The 21,106-nt window shown below is 48.2% G+C and overlaps 1 protein-coding gene across 5 annotated transcripts in view; it reads left to right on the top strand.

Moving 5' to 3' along the window:
* The window catches only part of gcgra (glucagon receptor a), a 136,324-nt gene that overhangs the window by 86,113 nt on the left and 29,105 nt on the right, over window positions 1–21,106 (top strand). For 4 of the 5 annotated variants that reach the window (XM_063030586.1, XM_063030585.1, XM_063030584.1 and 1 more), the window contains 4 exons: window positions 8,774–8,931; window positions 13,823–13,919; window positions 16,844–16,951; window positions 18,786–18,907. In XM_063030586.1, coding sequence (XP_062886656.1) covers window positions 8,878–8,931; window positions 13,823–13,919; window positions 16,844–16,951; window positions 18,786–18,907 — 381 coding nt within the window. In that variant the 5' untranslated portion in view covers window positions 8,774–8,877. The remainder of the gene's footprint in view (window positions 1–8,773; window positions 8,932–13,822; window positions 13,920–16,843; window positions 16,952–18,785; window positions 18,908–21,106) is intronic. The other variant, XM_063030588.1, reaches the window with a different exon arrangement.

Here is a 21,106-nt window from a genome sequence, read left to right on the forward strand (position 1 = left end):
TATTCACCTCGTCCTTCTCTCTTTTTCCATACCCCATTCCAGCTCCCCTCTCACCCCTTCTCCTCACCAGCCTATCACCTCCTCCTGCCCTTTTTCCTATAGTCCACTCTCCTCTCCTATCACATTCCTTCTTCTTCAGCCCCTTATCTCTTCCGCCTATCACCTCCCAGCTTCTGACTTCATCCCCCTCCCTCCTCCATGCACCTACCTTCCCCCTCGCCTGGCCTCACCTGTCACCTGCCAGCTTGTACTCCTCCCCCTCCCCCCACCTTCTTACTCTGGCCTCCCAGTGCCGACGAGGGGGTCGCAGCCCGAAACATCGACAGCCTATTCCTCTCCATAAGTGCTGCCTGACCTGCTGAGTTCCTCCAGCATTTTGCGTGTGTTACTCAGGGTTTCCAGCACCTGCAGAAGCTGTAATTGGGAGGAGTTCAGTTGCTGGCAGCAGACCGTGCTTATTTTGTACAATTCGCTCCTCACGCTGAGCCCCTGAGATTTATTATTACATTCTCTTCCTTTATGGTGACAATGTACATAGGGAATCTCCCATTCCTGTTGGTTTAATCACTCAGTTCTGTCTCTAAAGGTCCTAGCACTCTCTCTTCATGCCTCTTCCCTCCTCTCTGTGTATTTAAGATCATACACCAACACCCTCAATTTGTTTTACACCTCTTAATAACTCCTTGTGCCACTGGTAGCTTGGCCCCTTGGATAACCCTGTTTGTATAATCTTGTTCTCCGAACTTCCCCCCCCCAACCCCCAAAGTTGCTTTTTAAGGACATGTTTGCACTGAAGCAGATCCTTCTTTCGGGACACCTCTCGTGTTTCTTTGACCCTGTCTATTTTTACTGCAGGTTACTTGTTAACAGCGCCCTAATTAACGTGCTCAGCCTGCACGTCATTCCTTCAAAGTCCGCTCCACTTAACCTCAAGGCTTCAGTTTGCATCTAATTTTGCGTCTTCTTGACCTTTGTGTCAGTCTCCATCGTGTTCCATCTCTTGTTTGCCAGATACCAGATGCTCCTTCACTGCCTCATAATTAATTCATTCTGGCTTGTTACTTATTAATCCCTTGTCAGTTTTATCTTGTGTCTGTCCTGGATTCACTCAAGAAACTTGCAACTCTCAGCTGAGTGTGAAAATTAACATCTCTGGTTGTCCCTTCCTTGCCTTTATTCTGACACCTTCTATTTATTGACTTCACTGCCAGAGAGCCCGTTACAGATTGTGGAATTGTGCATCACGGGCTGGGATGCTGAATATTTTTGAGAGCATGGGCCCAAATTTGGAGAGTGAAAAAAAATTCATTATTGAGTCTCACAGCTATCTTGTCAATTCGTCTTCCCTCCCTATCGCTACTCCCTTTTCTCAGTTCCTCCGCCTGCACCGCATCTTTTCCCAGGATGAGGCTTTCCTTTCCGGAACATCAGAGATGTCTTCATTCTTCAAAGGACGGGATTTTCCTCCTCCACCATTAATGCTGACCACACCCACATCTCGTCTACTTCCCAGACATCTGCCCTCACCCTATCTTCCTGCTGGGGATAGAGTTCCTCTTGTCCTTACTTACTGTCCCGGGAGTCTCCACTCTCCACAGCTTCCGCCATCTTCAACGAGATCCTACCACCAAACCTATCTTTACTTACCCCCACCCTAATCTGTGCTTTCCACAGGGATCGCTCTCTCCATGACTCCCTGTCCATTTATCCCTCTGTACTGAGGTCCCTCTTGGCACTTACCCCTGCAAGCGGAAGAAATGCTACACCTGCCCATTCACCTCCTTCACCTCCATTCAGGGCCCCAAACCGCCCTTCCAGGTGAGGCAACACTTCACCTGTGAGTCTGTCGGGGTCATCTACTGTATCCGGTGCTCCCGGCGTGATCCCCTGTACATTGGTGAAACTCGGCAAAGATTGGGGGAAAGCTTTGTTGAACAGCTTCACTCGGTCTGCAGCAAGAAGGATTTCCTGGTGGCCAAGCATTTTACTTCCAATTCCCATTCTCATTCTGACATGTCCAAATGACCATAAGACACAGGGTTAAATTAGGCCATTTGGCCCATTGAGTCTGCTCGGTCATTTGATTATAGCTGATCATTTCCCTCTAAACCTCATCCTCCTGCCTTCTCCCCATAACCTTTCACACTCTGACTTATCAAGAATCTACCAACCTCTGCCTTAAATACACCCGATGACCTGACCTCCACAACGAATTTCACGGATTCATCACCCTCTGGCTAAAGAAATTCCTCCTCATCTCCATTCTAGACGGATTCCCTCTGTTCTCATCTGTGCCCTCTGGTCCTCAACTCCCCCACTATAGGAAACATCCTCTCCACATTCACTCTATCTAGGTCTTTCAATATTCAATAGGTTTCAATGAGATCCCCTCTCATTCTCCTAAATTCCAGCAAGTACAGGCCCAGTGCCATCACACACTGCTCATATGAAAAGCCTTTCATTACTGGAATCTTTTTTGTGAGCCTGCTTTGAACCCTCTCCAGTATCAGCACATCCCTTCTTAGATAACGGGCCCAGAACTGCTCACAATACTCCAAGTGAGGTCTTACCAGTGCCTTATAAAGCTTCAGCATCACATTCTTGTTTTTATATTCTAGTTCTCTCAAGATGAATGCTTCATTACAACTGACTCAACCTGCAAGTTAACCTTAGGGGAATCATGCACGAGGACTCTCAAGTCCCTTTGCACCTCTGATTTTTGAATTTTCTCTCCATTTAGAAAGTAGTCTACACTTTTATTTCTTCTACCAAAGTGCAGATCATACAGTTCCAGACACAACATTCCATTTGCCACTTCTTTGCCCTTTCTCCTAATCTGTCCAAATCCTTCTGCAGACTCCCTGTTTCCACCAACACTACCTGCCCCACCACCTATCTTCAGATCATCTGCAAACTTGGCCACAAAGCCATTAATTCTATCATCTAAATCGTTGATATAACGTAAAAAGGAGTGGTCCCAACACTGACCCCTGCAGAACATTACTGGTCACCGGTAGCTAACCAGAAAAGGATCCCTGTATTCCCACTCTTGCCTCCTGCTACTCAGCCAATCCTCTATCCATGCTGTCGTCGTCGTCGTGGCTATCCCTCGAGGTTGAGGATGATGGTCTTCGTTCTGTTGGTCTGTTTTTGGGCTCTCAAGTGGCTTTTGAGTCCAAAATTCCGAGAGCAATGCCGTCTGGAGCTATGCTCCTGGTAGGGTCACCCATGGCGGTAAGGTCGAGGGTGAGGTCCCTGACAAAGAACAATCCAACCAAGACCTTAACGGTGGAACAGGCGGACAAAGTTACTTCAAACTCAACGGCTGTGAGGGCGGATGAAGGCTGCAACAAATCCATCAGCTCCCATCGTCATGGTTTCTATGCCATTGGAATCAATTGGTTGATTTGTGAAGTATCGTGTGCTTCTTGGAGTGCAACATCAAGTACACGTTAAACAAATACACGCACAGGCATCTTCACTCTGTGGGCCACTTCTTCAAGATCCATGCTGGTATCTTTATTGTAATACCATGGACTCTTATCTTGCTAAGCAGCCTCAGATGTGGCACCTTGTCAAAGGCCTTCTGAAAATCCAAATAAACAACATCCACTGATTCTCCTTTGTCTATCCTGTCTGTTATTTCCTCAAAGAATTCCAACAGATTTGTCTGGCAAAGTTTTTCCCTAAGGAAGCCATGCTGACTTTGGCCTATTTTATCATGTGCCTCCATGTACCTCGATACCACACCCTCAACAATTGACTCCAACATCTGACTAACCACAGAGCTCAGGCTAAATGTTGGTCCACGGCCTCTTCTACTACCGTGATGAGGCCACTCTCAGGTTGGAGGAACAACAGCTCATATTCCGTCTGGGTAGCCTCCAACCTGATAGAGTGAACATCGACTTCTCTAACTTCCGCTAGGCCCCACCTCCCCCTTCTCTCTTTTCCATTCCCCATACTGGTTCCCCACTCACCTCTTCTCTTCTTCTCACCTACCCATCATCTCCCTGTGGTGCCCCTCCTTTCCCCTTCTCCCATGATCGATTGTCCTCTCCAATCAGATTCCGTCTTCTTCAGTCCTTTTCCTTTTCCACCTATCCTCTCCACCCCCCTCACCCACACCCAGTGACCTTCCCCCTCACCTATCAGCTACTAACTTGTACTCCTTCCCCTCCACCCAACATCTTATTCTGGTGTCTTCCCCCTTCCTCTCCAGTCCTGATGAAGGGTCTTGGCCCGAAACATCGACTGTTTAATCCTTTCCATAGACGCTGCCTGACCTGCTGAGTTTCTCAGCATTTTGTGTGTGTTACTCTGAATCTCCAGCATCTGCAATAATTATGGACATTTTTTAAAGGGAAAGAGATTAATTCTATTGCTTATTTACATGTGTTCATTGTTTAAATATTAATAAAACTAGAACAGGCACCGGTTGCCGCAGGTAGCTGTGGAGACCAAGTCTTGATGTATATTTAAGGCAGAGGTTGATAGGTTCTTGATTGGTCAGGGCATGAAGGGATATGGGGAGGAGGCAGGAGATTGGGGCTGAAAGAAAAAATAGATCAGTCATGATGAAATAGTGGAGCAGACTCAATGGGCCAAATAGCCTAATTCTGCTCCTATATCTTATGGATTTAAAGAAATGAAGAATTTTGGAGAACCTGTTCTAAAATTACACTGGACAACAATTTTTTTTGAAAATGTTGCTACTTCAGAATTTTTAAAAAATTTGTGATTGAAGCTGAACACATATTTAATTACAGACTACTTGTATCACGTAGGAATTTAGAGATACAAGAAATTAACGTTTATTGAATACAAAGCATTTAACTGCATAATAGAGCTGACACTTTGTAATAGTTCAGCTAAGCTAAAAATGTTGTGTTGATGATTTTCATTTGTACTTAGTGTCTGAGGCTTCTTGCTTAAGTGTCCAACAATAATCGGGCAGCATTGATGGATTCCAGTTGCCCTGATACCGTTTCTCCATGGCCGCAATGACCTGGTGAAACCTTTCACCATGCTCGTCACTGACAGCGCCAAGATTTGCAGGGGAAAAGTCTAAACAGAAATGCAGATAATGAATCTTTAGTGACATGTTGCACTTCATGGTTTTGTGTGCTTGAAGCATATTGTCAACCAACTACACATCATTTGGCGCTCTGTTGTTGCCAAGAAAATTTTCAACAAAGTGCTTGAATGCCTTCCATGCAATTTTTTCCAGTCCTACTAGAAGTTCTTCGAATTGCCTGTCATCGATGACTTGTTTGATTTGTGGACCAACAAAAATGCCTTCCTTAATCTTGGCATCGGCTATTCTGACTTGAATTATGATTTGAAATAACAAATATAGGTGCTATAAAAAAAATGGTGCTTGATAAGGAAATTTCATGGTGATTTTCATGATCAGCAGCCCAAAATCCACAAGATACATGCAAAAGTACTCGGGAAGCAAAATCTTTGTTGTCCAGTGTTACTAATATTAATTAGGCAATTGAAAAATGTCGTAATTTCTATATATGGTGGCGTAGTAGTTTAAAATAGTGTTTTAGAGCACCAGCTGTAAGACTGCACTCAATTTGCACCATGGTTTACAAGGAGTTCATATGTTCTCTCCGTAACCACGTGTGTTTCCTTTGGGAACTCTGCTTTCCTCCCACATTCCAAAGTCCTACGAGTTAGCTCCACTATGTTGTGGGAATGCTAACTTGATGCCAGGAGCACAGTGATATTCGCGGGCTGCCCCCAGCACAGCCTTGACACAAAACGCCGTATTTCATAGTATGGTTTGATAGTAGGCGACAAATCAAAGTAATCTCTTAAAAATGGTATTGTTGTTGTAACTGCTTACTATCCAAATGCTGATGTGCACACCAGGTCGGCGAGGATCTCAAAATGTATCATACAACATCACGTGTTCTTTCATCTGTCTAGCTGGCGCCAGGCCAGCATAGGACGTTTCCTGGGACAGCATCTCACTGCTCTGGGGTTGTAAGAAGAATCATTCACTGCTTCATTTGGCAGCGAAGATAATCATTAGCTATCTTTTTATCATGGGTAGGGTTTAAAGAATTGAGGGGCGGCACTGCCCCGTGCCACGTGCCAACAGTATGTTTGCACCTGCCCTCCTGGGCACATGGGCCATAGGTTCACCAACCCTGCTCATGGGGAACTGGCACAAGAGAGGACGACAGTGATCGGCCACACTTACATTGAGCGGCGGGGCAGGTTGGAAGGAACAAGGGGCTTTCTTCTCCTGTTTCCTTGGGTTTTTTGTCTCCCTTTCTCATTACCCTGGCACCTCGTTATTTCTTGCGTCTGCCCAGTCAACTCCTGTTTGATTCTTTTGGCCACTTCCACCACGGGGCACCTTGCAGTGGTCAGTGATTGCCTGCTCACCCCTTTCGGATGGTCAATGGTGTTGGATTGGAGCATAGAATCATTTTTCTAGTATTTTCCTTGTAGTCTAACTTTCCTATACTTATAATATTTATATAATCACCCATATGTGTAATTGTTTAGTAAATTTTCAAGCAGTTGTAGTACGTTTAATTCTGTATATTTTAGAAGCTTCTCAGATTTTTGCAGCAGGTGTCACACCACTTGAACCTGGGTATTTCATAGGGAAATTGTTGAATGTTGTTTACCTCTCGTCAGAGTGTGAGACAACCATGACTTATAGTTCTGTAGCAAATGGCAGTCAGTGGAGGATAATGATGTGTAAATCTTGTGCGTAATAAAATGATCTCAGGCCCTGGGTCTGATTGTCTGAGGGGTTACCCACTATCTTCACTCTGGCTGGATATAACAGTTTCAATAAGTGCAGATCTAAATTCTGCCCAATCTAATGACTACTTCACGCTGATCTAGAAAGGAACAAGAGGGAAAGGGGAATAAACTTTCTCTCGCAATGCATGTCTGGTGGAAAGATGGAGATATGTCTGGTCACAGCTCTCAGTGACTGGGAGAGGGTGTGGGTGGGATGAGGACACACGACAGGTCCAACAAGCTCACACTTCACAACTCATTCTCTGCTTCATGAAATGATGTCATTAGAATCACTGGCACGGAAGCCAACCCTTCTGCCCACTTCCTCCATGCTGTTCAAATTGCTTCACTGAGCTACCCCATTGGTCTGCATTCGGCCCACATCCCTCTAAAACCCAGGGTCCTCAGACCCCTCAGTCAACGGGAAGGGCCCACAGCATGAAAACCCTCCCCTACATACCCGCCTGAGTGTCTTTCAGACAGCATAATTATACTGACTTTACTGGCAGCTCGCTTCGTATTCTCAGCACCCTCTGTGTGGAAATTGGTCCTTCATGTCCATTTTAAATCTCTTCCCCCTCCCAATTTGAACCTTCACCCTCCAGTTTAGGATTCCACACCCTAGGCCCATCCATCTTATCCTCTATAAGGTCATCGTTCAGCCTCCAACGCTCCAGGAAAAACATTCCTGACCATCTGGCCTTCCCCTAAAACTGAAACCTTGTAGACGCAGTCACCCCCTCATAAATCCTTTTTGTGCTCTTTCTGGTTTTCGTGATACCCCTCCTGTAGCAGAGGGACTGGAAATGTACCCAGTACTCCAAATGCTGCAACTTTCCTTTCTTCCCTTCTCTCTCACGTGTCTTCCAAGGCTCCCTGTGAAGGTGGACTTGGTAAGGTCCTTGTAAGTGCCCAGAATCAGAATTGGCTTTGTTATCACTGACATACATCCTGAAATTTGTTGTTTCACAGCAGCAGTAACAGTGCAGTGCATAAAATATTATTATAATTGCAATAAAAATATTATTATAAGTTGCAATAAAAATATTTTGAAGTAAATAGGAGAGAAAAGTACTGAGGACGTGCCCATGGGTTCAGGGTCTGTTCAGAAATCTGACGGCGGAGGCGAGGAAGCTGTTCCTAAATTATTGAGGGTGTTTTCAGGGTCCTGTACCTCCTCCCTGATGGTAGCAATGAGAAGGGGGCACGTCCTGGGTGATGGGGACCCTTAAAGATGGATGCTGCCCTTTAGAGGCATTGTCTTTTGAAGATTTTCTTGATGGTGAGGAGACTAACACCCACAATGGAGCTGGCTAAATTTACAACCCTCTGCAGCTTTTTCTGACCCTGTGCGGTGGTCTCTCCGTACCGGGTGGTGATGCAACCAGTTGGAATGCTGTGCACAGTCCACCTGTAGAAATTTACTGGGGTCTTTGGTGACGTACCAAATCTCCTCAAAATCCTAATGAAGTCTAGCCGCTGGTGTGCCTTCTTTGTAATCGCATCAATATTTTCAGCCCAGAATAGACCCTCAGAGATGTTGACATCTAGGAACGTGAAACTGCCCACCTTTCCACTGCTGAGATCTTGGTGAGGACTAGTCTGTCCCTTCGACTGCCCGTTCCTGAAGTTCACAGTCAACTCCTTGGTCTTACTGATGTTAAGTGCAAGGTGGGTGTTGTGACACCACTCAATCAGCTGATCTGTCTCGCTCCTGTACGCCTCCTCACTGTCTGAAATTCTGTTGGTAACACTTGTGTCGTTGGCAAATTTATAGATGACATTCGAGCTGTGCCTTGGCACACGGTCGTGGGTGTAGAGAGAGTAGAGTGCGATAGTCATGAGTGGAGTGTATGGAATTGTCACAGTGACGTGGGCACAGCCCATCCTTTGCTGATGGTGGAGTGGTCTGAACCTCCTTCCTGGTTGCCCCTGGTATTGGCTGCAGCCCAAGTTTGCCTGTGATTGCCGGTTGACTGACTCCCAGTCTTTGTTGCAGGAGTTTGCTCGGATCACCCGCACCCCCTCGGCGTCTCCGCCTGAGCACTGACCGCCCCTGGAGCTCCCGGACGCACCCATGGTTCTTGGCAGCACTGCACAGGCATGTCACAAGCTCGATTCCTCATCCTCCTCGTAGCACTGTCCATGAACTTCCAGGTAAGGAAGTCGAGGCTGCCCCTGCCCTCCGCGAGCTGGTGCGTGACTGTGGCTGGGGTGGTGGTGGGAGAGAGAAGCTGCTCTCTTTCTCTCATTCTGATTGCGCTCCCTGAACCAACCACCCTAGGGAGCAGCGACTGGGACCTCCCATCAGTAACACCCAGTGCCCCACACGTCCCACGAACTGCCTCCCATAACCCAAGGCGGCGTCATTGAGCCATAGAAAGCCAAAGCATGTATATGGCAGTATATACTGCCCTGAGATTCATTTTCATACTGAAAATCAAGCTATACAATAGAATTTATGAAAAACTATAAGTAACAAAGATTAACAAATGCCAATGTGCAAAAGAAAGCAAACTATTTCAACACTTATGGACTCACTTTCAAAGTCTCTTTATTTCATGTTCTCGATATTTATTGCTTATTTATTATTACTATTTTTTATTTTGTATTTGCAGTTTGTTGTCTTTTGCACACTGGTTGTTTGTCCTTCCTGTTGGGTGTGGGCTTTCACTGATTCTTGGATTTGCTGAGCATACCACGAGTAAATGAATCTCAGGCTTGTATATGGTGACGTGTACGTATTTTGATTATAAATTTACCTTGAACTGTGAACTTTAAAACTGCAAATAAAATATCAGCACTGAGAGTGTGAGTTGTAAAGAGTCCTTGAACGTGAGTTGAAGGTTGTGGAATCAGTTCAGCGTTGAGGTGAGTGAAGTTATCCACGCTGGTTCAGGAACTGATGGTTGAGGGGTCATAAGTAACTTCTCATCCTTTTTCTCCTGTTCTGATGAAGGGTCTCAGCCTGGAACGTCGACTGTCTATTCTTTTCCATAGATGCTACCGGGCCTGTTGATTTTCTCCAGCATTTTGTGTGTGTTGCTTGGATTTCCAGAGTCTGCAGATTTTCTCTTGTCTGTAACTGTTGCTGAACATGGTGGTTTGGGACCTAAGGGTTCTGTGCTTCCTGCTCGATGGTAGTAGTGAGAAGGGGGCACGGCTTGGATGGTGGACGATGCCTTACCGTGGCAGCATCCTTGTAGATGTGCTCAATGGTGGGGAGGGCTTTGCCTGTGATGGACTGGGCTGTGGCCACCACCTTCTGTAGACTTTTCCATTAAGAGACATGGGTGCTTCCATACCAGGCCAAGATGCATCCAGTCAGGACGCTCTCACTGTGCGTCTGTAGAAGTTTGTCAAAGTTTTAGATGACATGCCAAATCTGCGCAGGCTTCCAAGAAAGTAGAGATGCTGTTGACTTCTTTGTGATGGTAATTACATGCTGGTCCCAGGACACATCCTCTGACATGCTAACACCAGGAGACATAAAGTTACAGACACTGAAACGTAGTAGCAGGCCCTTCGGCCCATCCTGTCCATTCTGACCCATCTCATCCCCAGCTGTAGTAATCCCATTCGCTTGCTCTTGGTAATTGACAAGGCAGTGAACCCCATGCATTCAGTGAGATAGCGAGGGTGTGCTTGGTGGAAACCCAACTCACTGTGCATTGGATTTGGTGGGCTGGCCCTCTCAGAGTGGTACTTTGTTAGGGCTAATGATTCAAGGTCATTGGTTTGTTATCGTACTGAGATACAGTGAAAAGCTTTATCATAAACTCAAGAGACGCTGGAAATCCAGAACAGCACACACAAGATGCTGGAGGAACTCAGCAGGTCAGGTAGCATCAATAATGATGAATTAACAGTCAATATTTCAGGCCCAAACCCATCATCAGTGAAAAGTATTGTCTGTATGCTTTTCAGACAGATCATTCTATGCATAAGTACTTTGGTGTAGTACAAAAGCAAATCAATAACAGACGACAAAAAATTAAATGCCTTGTGATGCTCCAGAGGCCTTCTAAATGTTGCAAGAGCCCCTGCCTCTGTTGCCTTCTCAGGCAGTGTGTTCCAGGTTCTGGCAGGAAAAAAATCATCCTCAAATCCTTCTTAAGTCTCTCCTCACTTCACCTGTGAGTCGGCTGGGGTGATATACTGCGTCCAGTGCTCCCGATGAGGCCTTCTATATGTTGGCGAGACCCAACGCAGGCTGGGAGACTGTTTCGCTGAACACCTACACTCTGTCCGCCAGAGAAAGCAGGATCTCCCAGTGGCCACACATCTTAATTCCACATCCCATTCCCATTCTGATATGTCTATCCATGGCCTCCTCTACTGTCAAGATGGAGCCACACTCAGGTTGGAGGAACAACACCTTATATTCCATCTGGGTAGCCTCCAACCTGATGGCATGAACACTGACTTCTCTAACTTCCGCTAATGCCCCACCTCCCCCTCGTACCCCATCCCTTATTTTATTTATTTATTTATTTATTTATTCTCCTCTCTCTCTCTCTCTCCCCCCCCCCCCCTTTTTCTCTTTTTTTTTCTCCCTCTGTCCCTCTCACTATAACTCCTTGCCCATCAGGCCTCCCGTCCCATGATCCTCTCCCTTCTCCAGCCTCATATCCCCTTTGTCCATCACCTGTCCAGCTCTTGGCTCCATCCCTCCCCCTCCTGTCTTCTCCTACCATTTCTGATCTCCCCCTCCCCCTCCCCCTCCCACTTTCAAATCTCTTACTAGCTCTTCCTTCAGTTAGTCCTGACGAAGAGTCTCGGCCTGAAACATCGACTGTACCTCTTCCTAGAGATGCTGCCTGGCCTGCTGCGTTCACCAGCAATTTTTGTGTGTGTTGCTTGAACTTCCAGCATCTGCAGATTTCCTTGTCTCTATCCCATCTAGTTTGTAGGCCTTCGTCACCTTCCTCACTCCAAAGAAAGACATCCAGTCTCTCCTCACAACAGAAACATCACATCCCAGGCAACATCGTAGTGAATCCCCTCTGTACCTTAAACGAAGATGTGGTTGCACTGGAGACTGGCAAGTCCTGCCCCAAACTAGCAGTGCAACTTTTACAAACTTCTAAGGAACATAGAACATAGAATAGTACAGCACAGTACAGGCCCTTCAGCCCACAATGTTGTGTTGACCCTCAAACCCTGCCTCCCATATAAGCCCCCACCTTGGATTCCTCCATATACCTGTCTAGTAGTCTCTTAAACTTCATTAGTGTATCTGCCTCCACCACTGACTCAGGCAGTGCATTCCACGCACCAACCACTCTCTGAGTAAAAAACCTTCCTCTAATATCTCCCTTGAACTTCCCACCCCTTACCTTAAAGCCATGTCCTCTTGTATTGAGCAGTGGTGCCCTGGGGAAGAGGCGCTGGCTATCCACTCTATCTATTCCTCTTAATATTTTGTACACCTCTATCATGTCTCCTCTCATCCTCCTTCTCTCCAAAGAGTAAAGCCTTAGCTCCCTTAACCTCTGATCATAATGCATACTTTCTAAACCAGGCAGCATCCTGGTAAATCTCCTCTGTACCCTTTCCAATGCTTCCACATCCTTCCTGTAGTGAGGTGACCAGAACTGGACACAATACTCCAAGTGTGGCCTAACCAGAGTTTTACATCGTGACTCTTAAACTCTATCCCTCGACTTATGAAAGTTTACACCCCATAAGCTTTCTTAACTACCCTATCTACCTGTGAGGTAACTTTCAGGGATCTGTGGACATGTACCCCGAGATCCCTCTGCTCTTCCACACTACCAAGTATCCTGCCATTTACTTTGTACTCTGCCTTGGAGTTTGTCCTTCCAAAGTGTACCACCTCACACTTCTCCGGGTTGAACTCCATCTGCCACTTCTCAGCCCACTTCTGCATCCTATCAATGTCTCTCTGCAATCTTTGACAATCCTCTACACTATCTACAACACCACCAACCTTTGTGTCGTCTGCAAACTCGCCAACCCAGCCTTCTACCCTCACATCCAGGTCGTTAATAAATACACAGTGGAGTTGCATCTCAGCCTGGGGTGCCCAGGAACGGAAAAATCTATAGAATGCGATGGAGTCAGCCCAGTCCATCACTTGCAAACTCTTCCCCGCCATTGAGCACATTTCCAAAGAGCCTGCCACAAGGAAGTACCATCCATCATCAAAGATTGCCCCACTATCCAGGTCATGCCCTCTTCTCACTACTACCACTGAACATTAATACCCTACAACCATCAGGGCACTGAACCAGAGCGGATAACTTCACTCACCACAACTCCAAACTGATTTCACAACCTACATACTCACTCTCAAAGATCCTTTACAAACTCATGTTCTCAGTATTAATTTTATTTGCTCAATTTGTTTTCTTTTGCATGTTGGTTCTCTGCAGATTTTGTCTGTTTATGTACAATGTTTAAAAATTCTATTGCATTTTTTTATTTTCCTGTAACTAACCTGCAAGTAAATAAATCTTAAGGTCGTATCTGGTAACATTTACATACTTTGGTGGTAAATTTACTTTGAACGTTGATGAACAATCAGCCTTTAACTTTTGATAACTAGCTGTTGGTGTATGAGTTTATAACCAGAAGAGCCCATTTTAATTAGCGAGGAGTTGAGGGAATACGAAGTGGGATGTCTATGTTTTACTGGGACATGGTGTAATTATGAGAGAGGACACAGTAGCGTAGGAATTAGCAAACGTTCTCCCAGCACCAGCAACCGGGGTTCAATTCGGGCACTGTCTGTGAGGAGTTTGCATGTTCTCCCTGTGAATTTGCGGATTTCCTCTGGACTGGAAGCTTCAGTTTCCTCCCACATTCCAAAGGCACGTGGGTTAGCAAGTTGTGGACATGCTGTGTTGGCGCCAGAGGCTCGGCAACACTTGGACTGTCCTGGTCGTTGACGCAAACAACGGATTTCACCGTACGGTTTGATGTGCATGAAACAAATAAAAGCTGATCTTTAGATCTTTCATCTTCGCATGTACATTCCACACGGACATGCTGTCAACGCTCTGTCTTGGCTTCTGTCTTACAGAGAGCATCAGTTGTCATCCTGGAGAACACATTGGAAAAGTGGCAGAGATATTCCGACGACTGTTTCAGAAACATGTCCCGGGACTCTCAGTCGAAAGGTAGGACCTTCCCGCTAACCAGGCAGGTCTCGCTGGACCGTGGGGCCATTGGCAGGGTTTGGTGCCCTCCAGAACTGCCTCGTCCCTTGTCGCTGGCTGTGATACCATCTTTGGAGACACCCATCTTTAAGTGCCTGAGATGTTCCAGCCTGGTTTCCCACTGCAGAGGGTCAGGGCAGGGTGGACTTGAAGTGGGGTGGGGCAGAGGTTAGTGTTGCTATCGGCAACTTAAAGGGGCATGTCATCTCACGGAGCAGGGGAGTCCTGAAGAAGGGTTTCGGCTTGGAACATCAACTATCTATTCATTTCCACAGATGCTGCCTGCCCTGCTGAGTTCCTCCAGCATTTTGTTTTCTGCCCAGTCGGTTGCCGCTTGCTCTCAAGCACTTGTGTGGATGTCACCTGTCATAACAGCTCCCAGTCCATCTCACATAGCGTCTGCACTTGGAATAATCGTCTTCCATTGTTGCCCGGAGCAACGATAATAGCCTGGAGTTTCCTGCCCACAGTCCCTCTCACACCCACTCAGCTCACCCTTCCCGCAGCCGACGGGCGCATGAGATGGATCCCAACCTGAGGGTGGGGCGGGGCCCAAAATGTCACCCATCGTGGTTCCATCTGCCCATGACACACACAGCTTATCCACAGGCTTCCCACAACCCCCTCTCCCATTGGGGTCTGTTTCCATCCGCCACCCACCTCTCCCCTAACGGTTCCCACTGTCACGCGGTGGCCTCTTGTGTTTTATCATATCCCACCCCTGCTCTTCTCTTAATCTGCCTCCACCCATCACTACCTGCCTCTATCGCCGAACCACCAGTCCCCTCCCTTCCCTCTGGCTCAAGCTACCCGTTATCCCTCAGCCCTCCTCCATCCCTCAATCACCGCCCAGACCCCGTCTCAGCTCTCCCTCTCACCTCTCTGCACCGACCATCGCCCCCTCCCCACTCTCAGGGTTCCGACACGAAAAGTCAGCTCCTTTCCCCTCCCGCAGACGCCGCTCGGCGCGCTGAGCACCTGCAGCTGATAACTTGTCGCTCCAGTTCGCAGCATCGGTAGCACAGTGATGAGCAGAATGCTTTACAGTACAGGTGACCCAGGTTCAATTCCAGCCACTATCAGTCAGTATGTTCTCCCTGTGGCCGTGCGGGCGCTCTGGGTTTCTCCCGCAATTCAGGGGCATACCGGTTGGGAGGTTAATTAGTCATTGTAACTTGTCCCGTGACAATGCTGGGATTAGATCGGGGGGGGGTGGGGGGGTCGCTGGGTGTTGCGACTCAGAGGGCCGGAAGGGCCTGTTCTGTGCTGTGTCTCGTACATAATAACTGAAGCAGATCTTTATCCCCCTTTCCTCTAATCCAGCCCACGACCGTTAATGCCTCCTGGTTGATTCACATTCAAGTTCCCCTTCTCTCCGCACAGATCTCACTCCCCTGAATCCTCTCCCAAGCTTTCTTCCCCGACCCCTCCTGTCCGTCCTGTTCCCTGATGTCCCCGTCCGACCTGTTCCCTGACGTCCCCGTCCGACCTGTTCCCCGACCCCCCGTCTGACCTGTTCCCCGACCCTCCGTCCAACCTGTTCCCTGACCCCCCCATTCGACCTGTTCCCCGACCCCCCCGTCTGACCTGTTCCCTGACGCCCCCGTCTGACCTGTTCCCCGACCCCCCGTCTGACCTGTTCCCCGACCCTCCGTCTGACCTGTTCCCCGACCCCCCCATCCGACCTGTTCCCTGACCCCCCCGTCCGACCTGTTCCCCGACCCCCCGTCCGACCTGTTCCTGACCCCTCCTGTCCGACCTGTTCCCTGACCCCCCCATCTGACCTGTTCCCTGACCCCCCGTCCGACCTGTTCCCCGACCCCCCGTCCGACCTGTTCCCCGACCCCCCGTCCGACCTGTTCCTGACCCCTCCTGTCTGACCTGTTCCCTGACCCCCCCGTCCGACCTGTTCCCTGACCCCCCCCGTCCGACCTGTTCCCCGACCCCCCCGTCTGACCTGTTCCCCGACCCCCCGTCCGACCTGTTCCCCGACCCCCCGTCTGACCTGTTCCCCGACCCTCCGTCTGACCTGTTCCCCGACCCCCCCATCCGACCTGTTCCCCGACCCCCCGTCTGACCTGTTACCCGACCCCCCTGTCTGACTTGTTCCCCGACCCCCCGTCCGACCTGTTCCCCGAGGCCCTGTCCGACCTGTTCCCGACCCCTCTTGCCCTCCTTCAGCACTTTACTTTAGTGAGGGTTGCTCTGGGGGCAGCCCGCGCGTGTCTCCACCCTTCTAGTGCCAACATAGTGTGCCCGCAGCGTACCAACCCTCGCCCATATGGAACGTGAGAGGAACACGGAGCTTGTGGCCGTGTGGGGAACATACAGACTCCTTACAGACCCGGAGGGAATTAATTGCTGGCACTGTATAGTGTTATCCTAGTCACTACGGTACCGCCCCGCCTCCTTCTCTCGTCCTCCCTCACTCCCTCACTCCCTCCTTTCCATTATCCAGGGTCACTGCCGGCTTAAGGTTGATTGATTCCAGAAACCTGCAATTGTCTCTTTCCGTAGGAGGTAGGCGTATCGTCCCAGACTTGCCATCTACAAATCAGTGCAAGTACAGACTTTACCCAGCCCGTTTAGCTGCCATTTATGCCTGCTGCCCACATTGGCTGGTTCCTCCTCTCCCCAGTTACTGATCACCCATTAACCTGTTGTTGTGAGTATTGATGCAGACCTGGGGACAGGCAGCACTGCTCTTCGTATAACACACCTCCCTCGTCTGCTAGCGGGCTGACAGGACCCTTGTTTACCGTTTCCCCTCAGCGGCGCCCGAACAGGTACTGATCACCATCTTCTGATTGTGAAGGATGCCAGCCCCCCACTGACCTCCTGTCGTCCCTGGCGGCTCACCCCCGCTCATTTGCTTTGCTCCCTAGGTGTGGTGTGTAATCGGACCTTTGATCGGTACGCCTGCTGGCCTGATGGTCTCCCCAATACCACGGTCAACGTCTCCTGCCCTTGGTACCTGCCCTGGTACCCTGCAGGTAAGTGCCAGAGACCAGAGGCCTGCAGTGAACTTTCCAAGTGAGCCTCTGCATGGAGCTTAACTAAATTTGAGGGATAAACGGAACCATTTTTGCCTCTCTCTCTCTCTCTCACACACACACACACATACTCTCTCACTCTCTCCGTCTCTTCCTCTCTCTCTCTCTCCCTCACTCCCACTTCCTCCCTCCCCTCTCTCACACTCTCCCTCTCTTCCTCCATCACCCTCTCTCACACCCTCTCACTTTCAATCTCCCTCTCTCGCTCTCACTCTCTCCCTCTCCCACACTTCCTTCCTCCCCCTCCCTCGGTCTCTCACTCACTCTATCACTCACTTTCTCTCTCTCTCTATCTCTCCCCCTCTCTCCTCTCTTCCTCTCTCCTTTCTCTCTCTCTCTGAGTAAAGAAAGCTCACCAGTATTTCTTTAGCACAGTAAAGAATTTAGCATGCTCCCCTCGACTCTCACCAATTTTTATCGATGCGCCATAGAAAGCCTCCTGTCTCAAGATGGTGGCACCCATGACTGAGAGCCGCGTTTAGGGCAGGTGGAATGAAGCTGCTGTTCCTGGACACAGGGTAACAGGCTTAACACTGGGAGTAAGAGCCACAAGAGGGAAGCGAGGAAGAAATATTTTTACACAGAGATGATCTGAAACTGACAGCCTGTCGAGGAGATAGAAGCTGGCTGGGTCAGAGGCTTCCAACAGATAGGTAACTGGGAGAGAATAACATGAACCCATGAACACACCTCATTATTCATTTTTGCACCATTTATTTATTTTGTGATTTATAGTATTTTTAGGTCTTTTCATTGTTCTGCTGCTGAAAAGCTGGAGATTTTTCATTCTATTAGTCGGTGTGACTAAACCTGATGCTGATTGTTGTGGAGAATAGACAGGAAGGTGGAGAGATTGTGGAAGAGGAAAGGGCTATTGAGGCTCGGGAAGCAGTACTAGAAGTTAGGGCAGACGTGAAGGGCCAAATCATCTTCTCCTCCATTGTTACAGTCCTGAGCAACTCATTTCTTTATGAGAACATAAGGAATAGGAGCAGGAGTCGGCCATCAAGTCTGTTCTACCACTTAGGAAGATAATGGCTGATCCGGCCAACCATGGATTCAACACCAGCTACCCTACCGTTTCCCCATAACTGTGCGAAGACTGTCTGACTGTGTCTCAAGCACGTTCAATGGGGCGGCCGTTACTACTTCCTGCACAGAGAATTCCATAGATTCGCTATTCCCTGGGAAAAGCAGTTCCTCCTCTTCTCCATCCAGAATCTACTCCCCCAAATCCTGAGGTTATGTTCCCTAGTTTTACTCTCACTTACCAGTGAAGACAACTTTCCCGTCTCTTATCTTATCTACCCCTGTCATACACTTTATATACTTTCACAAGATCCCCTTCCATTGTCCTGAATTCCAGCAGATATTCCCTCAGGTGGCTCAATCTCTCCTCATCTCTGGAATTGACCTGATGAACCTCCTCTGCACTGTCAACAAAGCTAGTGTGACTCTCCTCAGAGTAGACCAGAACGACTGGTGTGGACTCACCGGAAACCCGTACTGTTGTGGCATTACCATCCGTGCTCTTTAATTCAATCCCTCTTTCAACGAGGCAGCTTCTACTGCCTCCCTGGGCAGAGAATTCCACCGATTCACTGCTCTCTGGGAAAAGCAGTTTCTCCTCACCTCCGCCCTAAGTAGACTCCCACAATCTGGAGGCTGTGGTGTTCTGTGGCGCATCAGTCCCTGTCTTCCACAGCACCCGGTTGTCACGGAGCAGCTGCTAGATTTGACTGAAAGGACGATGTCTAACTTCTCTGTCCTACAGTGCAGGGTGGATTTGTGTTCAGGAAGTGTGGGCCTGACGGTCAGTGGGTGATGGACTCTGTGAAACAGCCCTGGAGGGACAGCAGCCAGTGCATGAAAGACCCCAAGGATGACCGAGCTGAGGTAGGTTGCCAGGGAAACTGCGGCCACGCCCCAGTGTTAGAAATTGGGATTGGGTGGTGCTGTGAAGCATTCTGGTGAACTGGAGGAGCCACGCTGTGACTCGCCCAATGTTCAGGCTCAACGGACAATTGGTGTGGTGGTGCGGTAGGGGGGTGGAATATCTATTTATTGAAGCCCTTCCAGGCTTCGAGCTGTGCTCTAATTTAATCCTAGCCTAATCACTTACAATGACCAATTTATCTACCAGCCGGTAGGTTTTTGGACTCCTTACAGGCAATGACGGGAATTGAACCCCGGTTGCCTGTACTGTAGAGCGTTGTGCTAACCACTAGGCCACCACACCGTCTCCAGTATGAGACGGACAGTCCAGGCTTTTCTTTGAGAGAGAAGGAGGATGAGAGGTAACCTGATAGAGGTATATAAGATGATAAGAGGTATCAATAGGGTCGACAGCCAGAGACTTTTTGCCCAGGGCAGAAATTGCTAATACGGGCGGGCATAATTTTAAGGAGATTGGAGGAAAGGTGTCAGAGGTAGTCTTTTTTATACAGAGAGTGGTGGGTGTGTGGAACGCGCTGCTGGGGGTGGTGGTAGAGCCAGGTACATTAGGGACATTTAAGCGTCTCTTAGGCGCATGGATAAGAGACAAATGGAAGGATAGAAGTGTTAGATTGATCTTGGAGGAGGTTAAAGGGTTGGCAAAACGTGGTGGGTCGAAAGGTCTGTACTGTAATGTGATATTCTATGGTCTATGTTCCTCCAAAGTCTTCGATGACTTGTTTGGCAAGACTTTAATTAGCTGTGCGCCCAAGGTTTATGTCCTTACCCCCGACCTCAGTCTGTTATCGAGGGAAGATCTTCCTTTGCCGTCTCTCCCTGACGGGTACCTCATCCGTTACTGGGTCTGATTCCTGGAGCCCTCTCCCGCGTGGCACTGGGAGAACATCCTCCCGTGAGGGGGAGTTTTCTCCAGGGCAGTTAGGGATTTGCAATAAATGTTTGTGATGCCCCGGTGCTGAACAGAGGAATAGGATAACTGGGGTCATAGCTCCAGTTGTGTCCTGATGACAAGGAATAAATCAAGGAAGGTAGTGCACCAGTGGCTGACAAGAGAAATTAGGGATAGTATCAATTCCAAAGAAGAAGCATACAAATTAGCCAGAGAAAGTGGCTCACCTGAGGACTGGGAGAAATTCAGAGTTCAGCAGAGGAGGACAAAGGGCTTAATTAGGAAGGGGAAAAAAGATTATGAGAGAAAACTGGCAGGGAACATAAAAACTGACTGTAAAAGCTTTTATAGATATGTAAAAAGAAAAAGACTGGTAAAGACAAATGTAGGTCCCCAACAGACAGAAACAGGTGAATTGATTATGGGGAGCAAGGACATGGCAGACCAATTGAATAATTACTTTGGTTCTGTCTTCACTAAGGAGGACATAAATAATCTTCCAGAAATAGTAGGGGACAGAGGGTCCAGTGAGATGGAGGAACTGAGCGAAATACATGTTAGTAGGGAAGTGGTGTTAGGTAAATTGAAGGGATTGAAGGCAGATAAATCCCCAGGGCCAGATGGTCTGCATCCTAGAGTGCTTAAGGAAGTAGCCCAAGAAATAGTGGATGCATTAGTGATAATTTTTCAAAACTCGTTAGATTCTGGACTAGTTCCTGAGGATTGGAGGGTGGCTAATGTAACCCCACTTTTTAAAAAAGGAGGGAGAGAGAAACCGGGGAATTATAGACCGGTTAGCCTGACATCGGTGGTGGGGAAACTGCTGGAGTCAGTTATCAAAGATGTGATAACAGCACATTTGGAAAGCGGTGAAATCATCGGATAAAGTCAGCATGGATTTGTGAAAGGAAAATCATGTCTGACGAATCTCATTGAATTTTTTGAGGATGTAACTAGTAGAGTGGATAGGGGAGAACCAGTGGATGTGGTATATTTGGATTTTCAAAAGGCTTTTGAAAAGGTCCCACACAGGAGATGAGTGTACAAACTTAAAGCACACGGTATTGGGGGTAAGGTATTGATGTGGATGGAGAATTGGTTAGCAGACAGGAAGCAAAGAGTGGGAATAAAAGGGACCTTTTCAGAATGGCAGGCGGTGTCTAGTGGGGCTCAGTGCTGGGACCCCAGTTGTTTACAATATATATTAATGACTTGGATGAGGGAATTAAATGCAGCATCTCCAAGTTTGC

This window comes from Mobula hypostoma, chromosome 22 (assembly GCF_963921235.1).
Source record: "Mobula hypostoma chromosome 22, sMobHyp1.1, whole genome shotgun sequence".
Lineage (NCBI taxonomy): Eukaryota > Metazoa > Chordata > Chondrichthyes > Myliobatiformes > Myliobatidae > Mobula > Mobula hypostoma.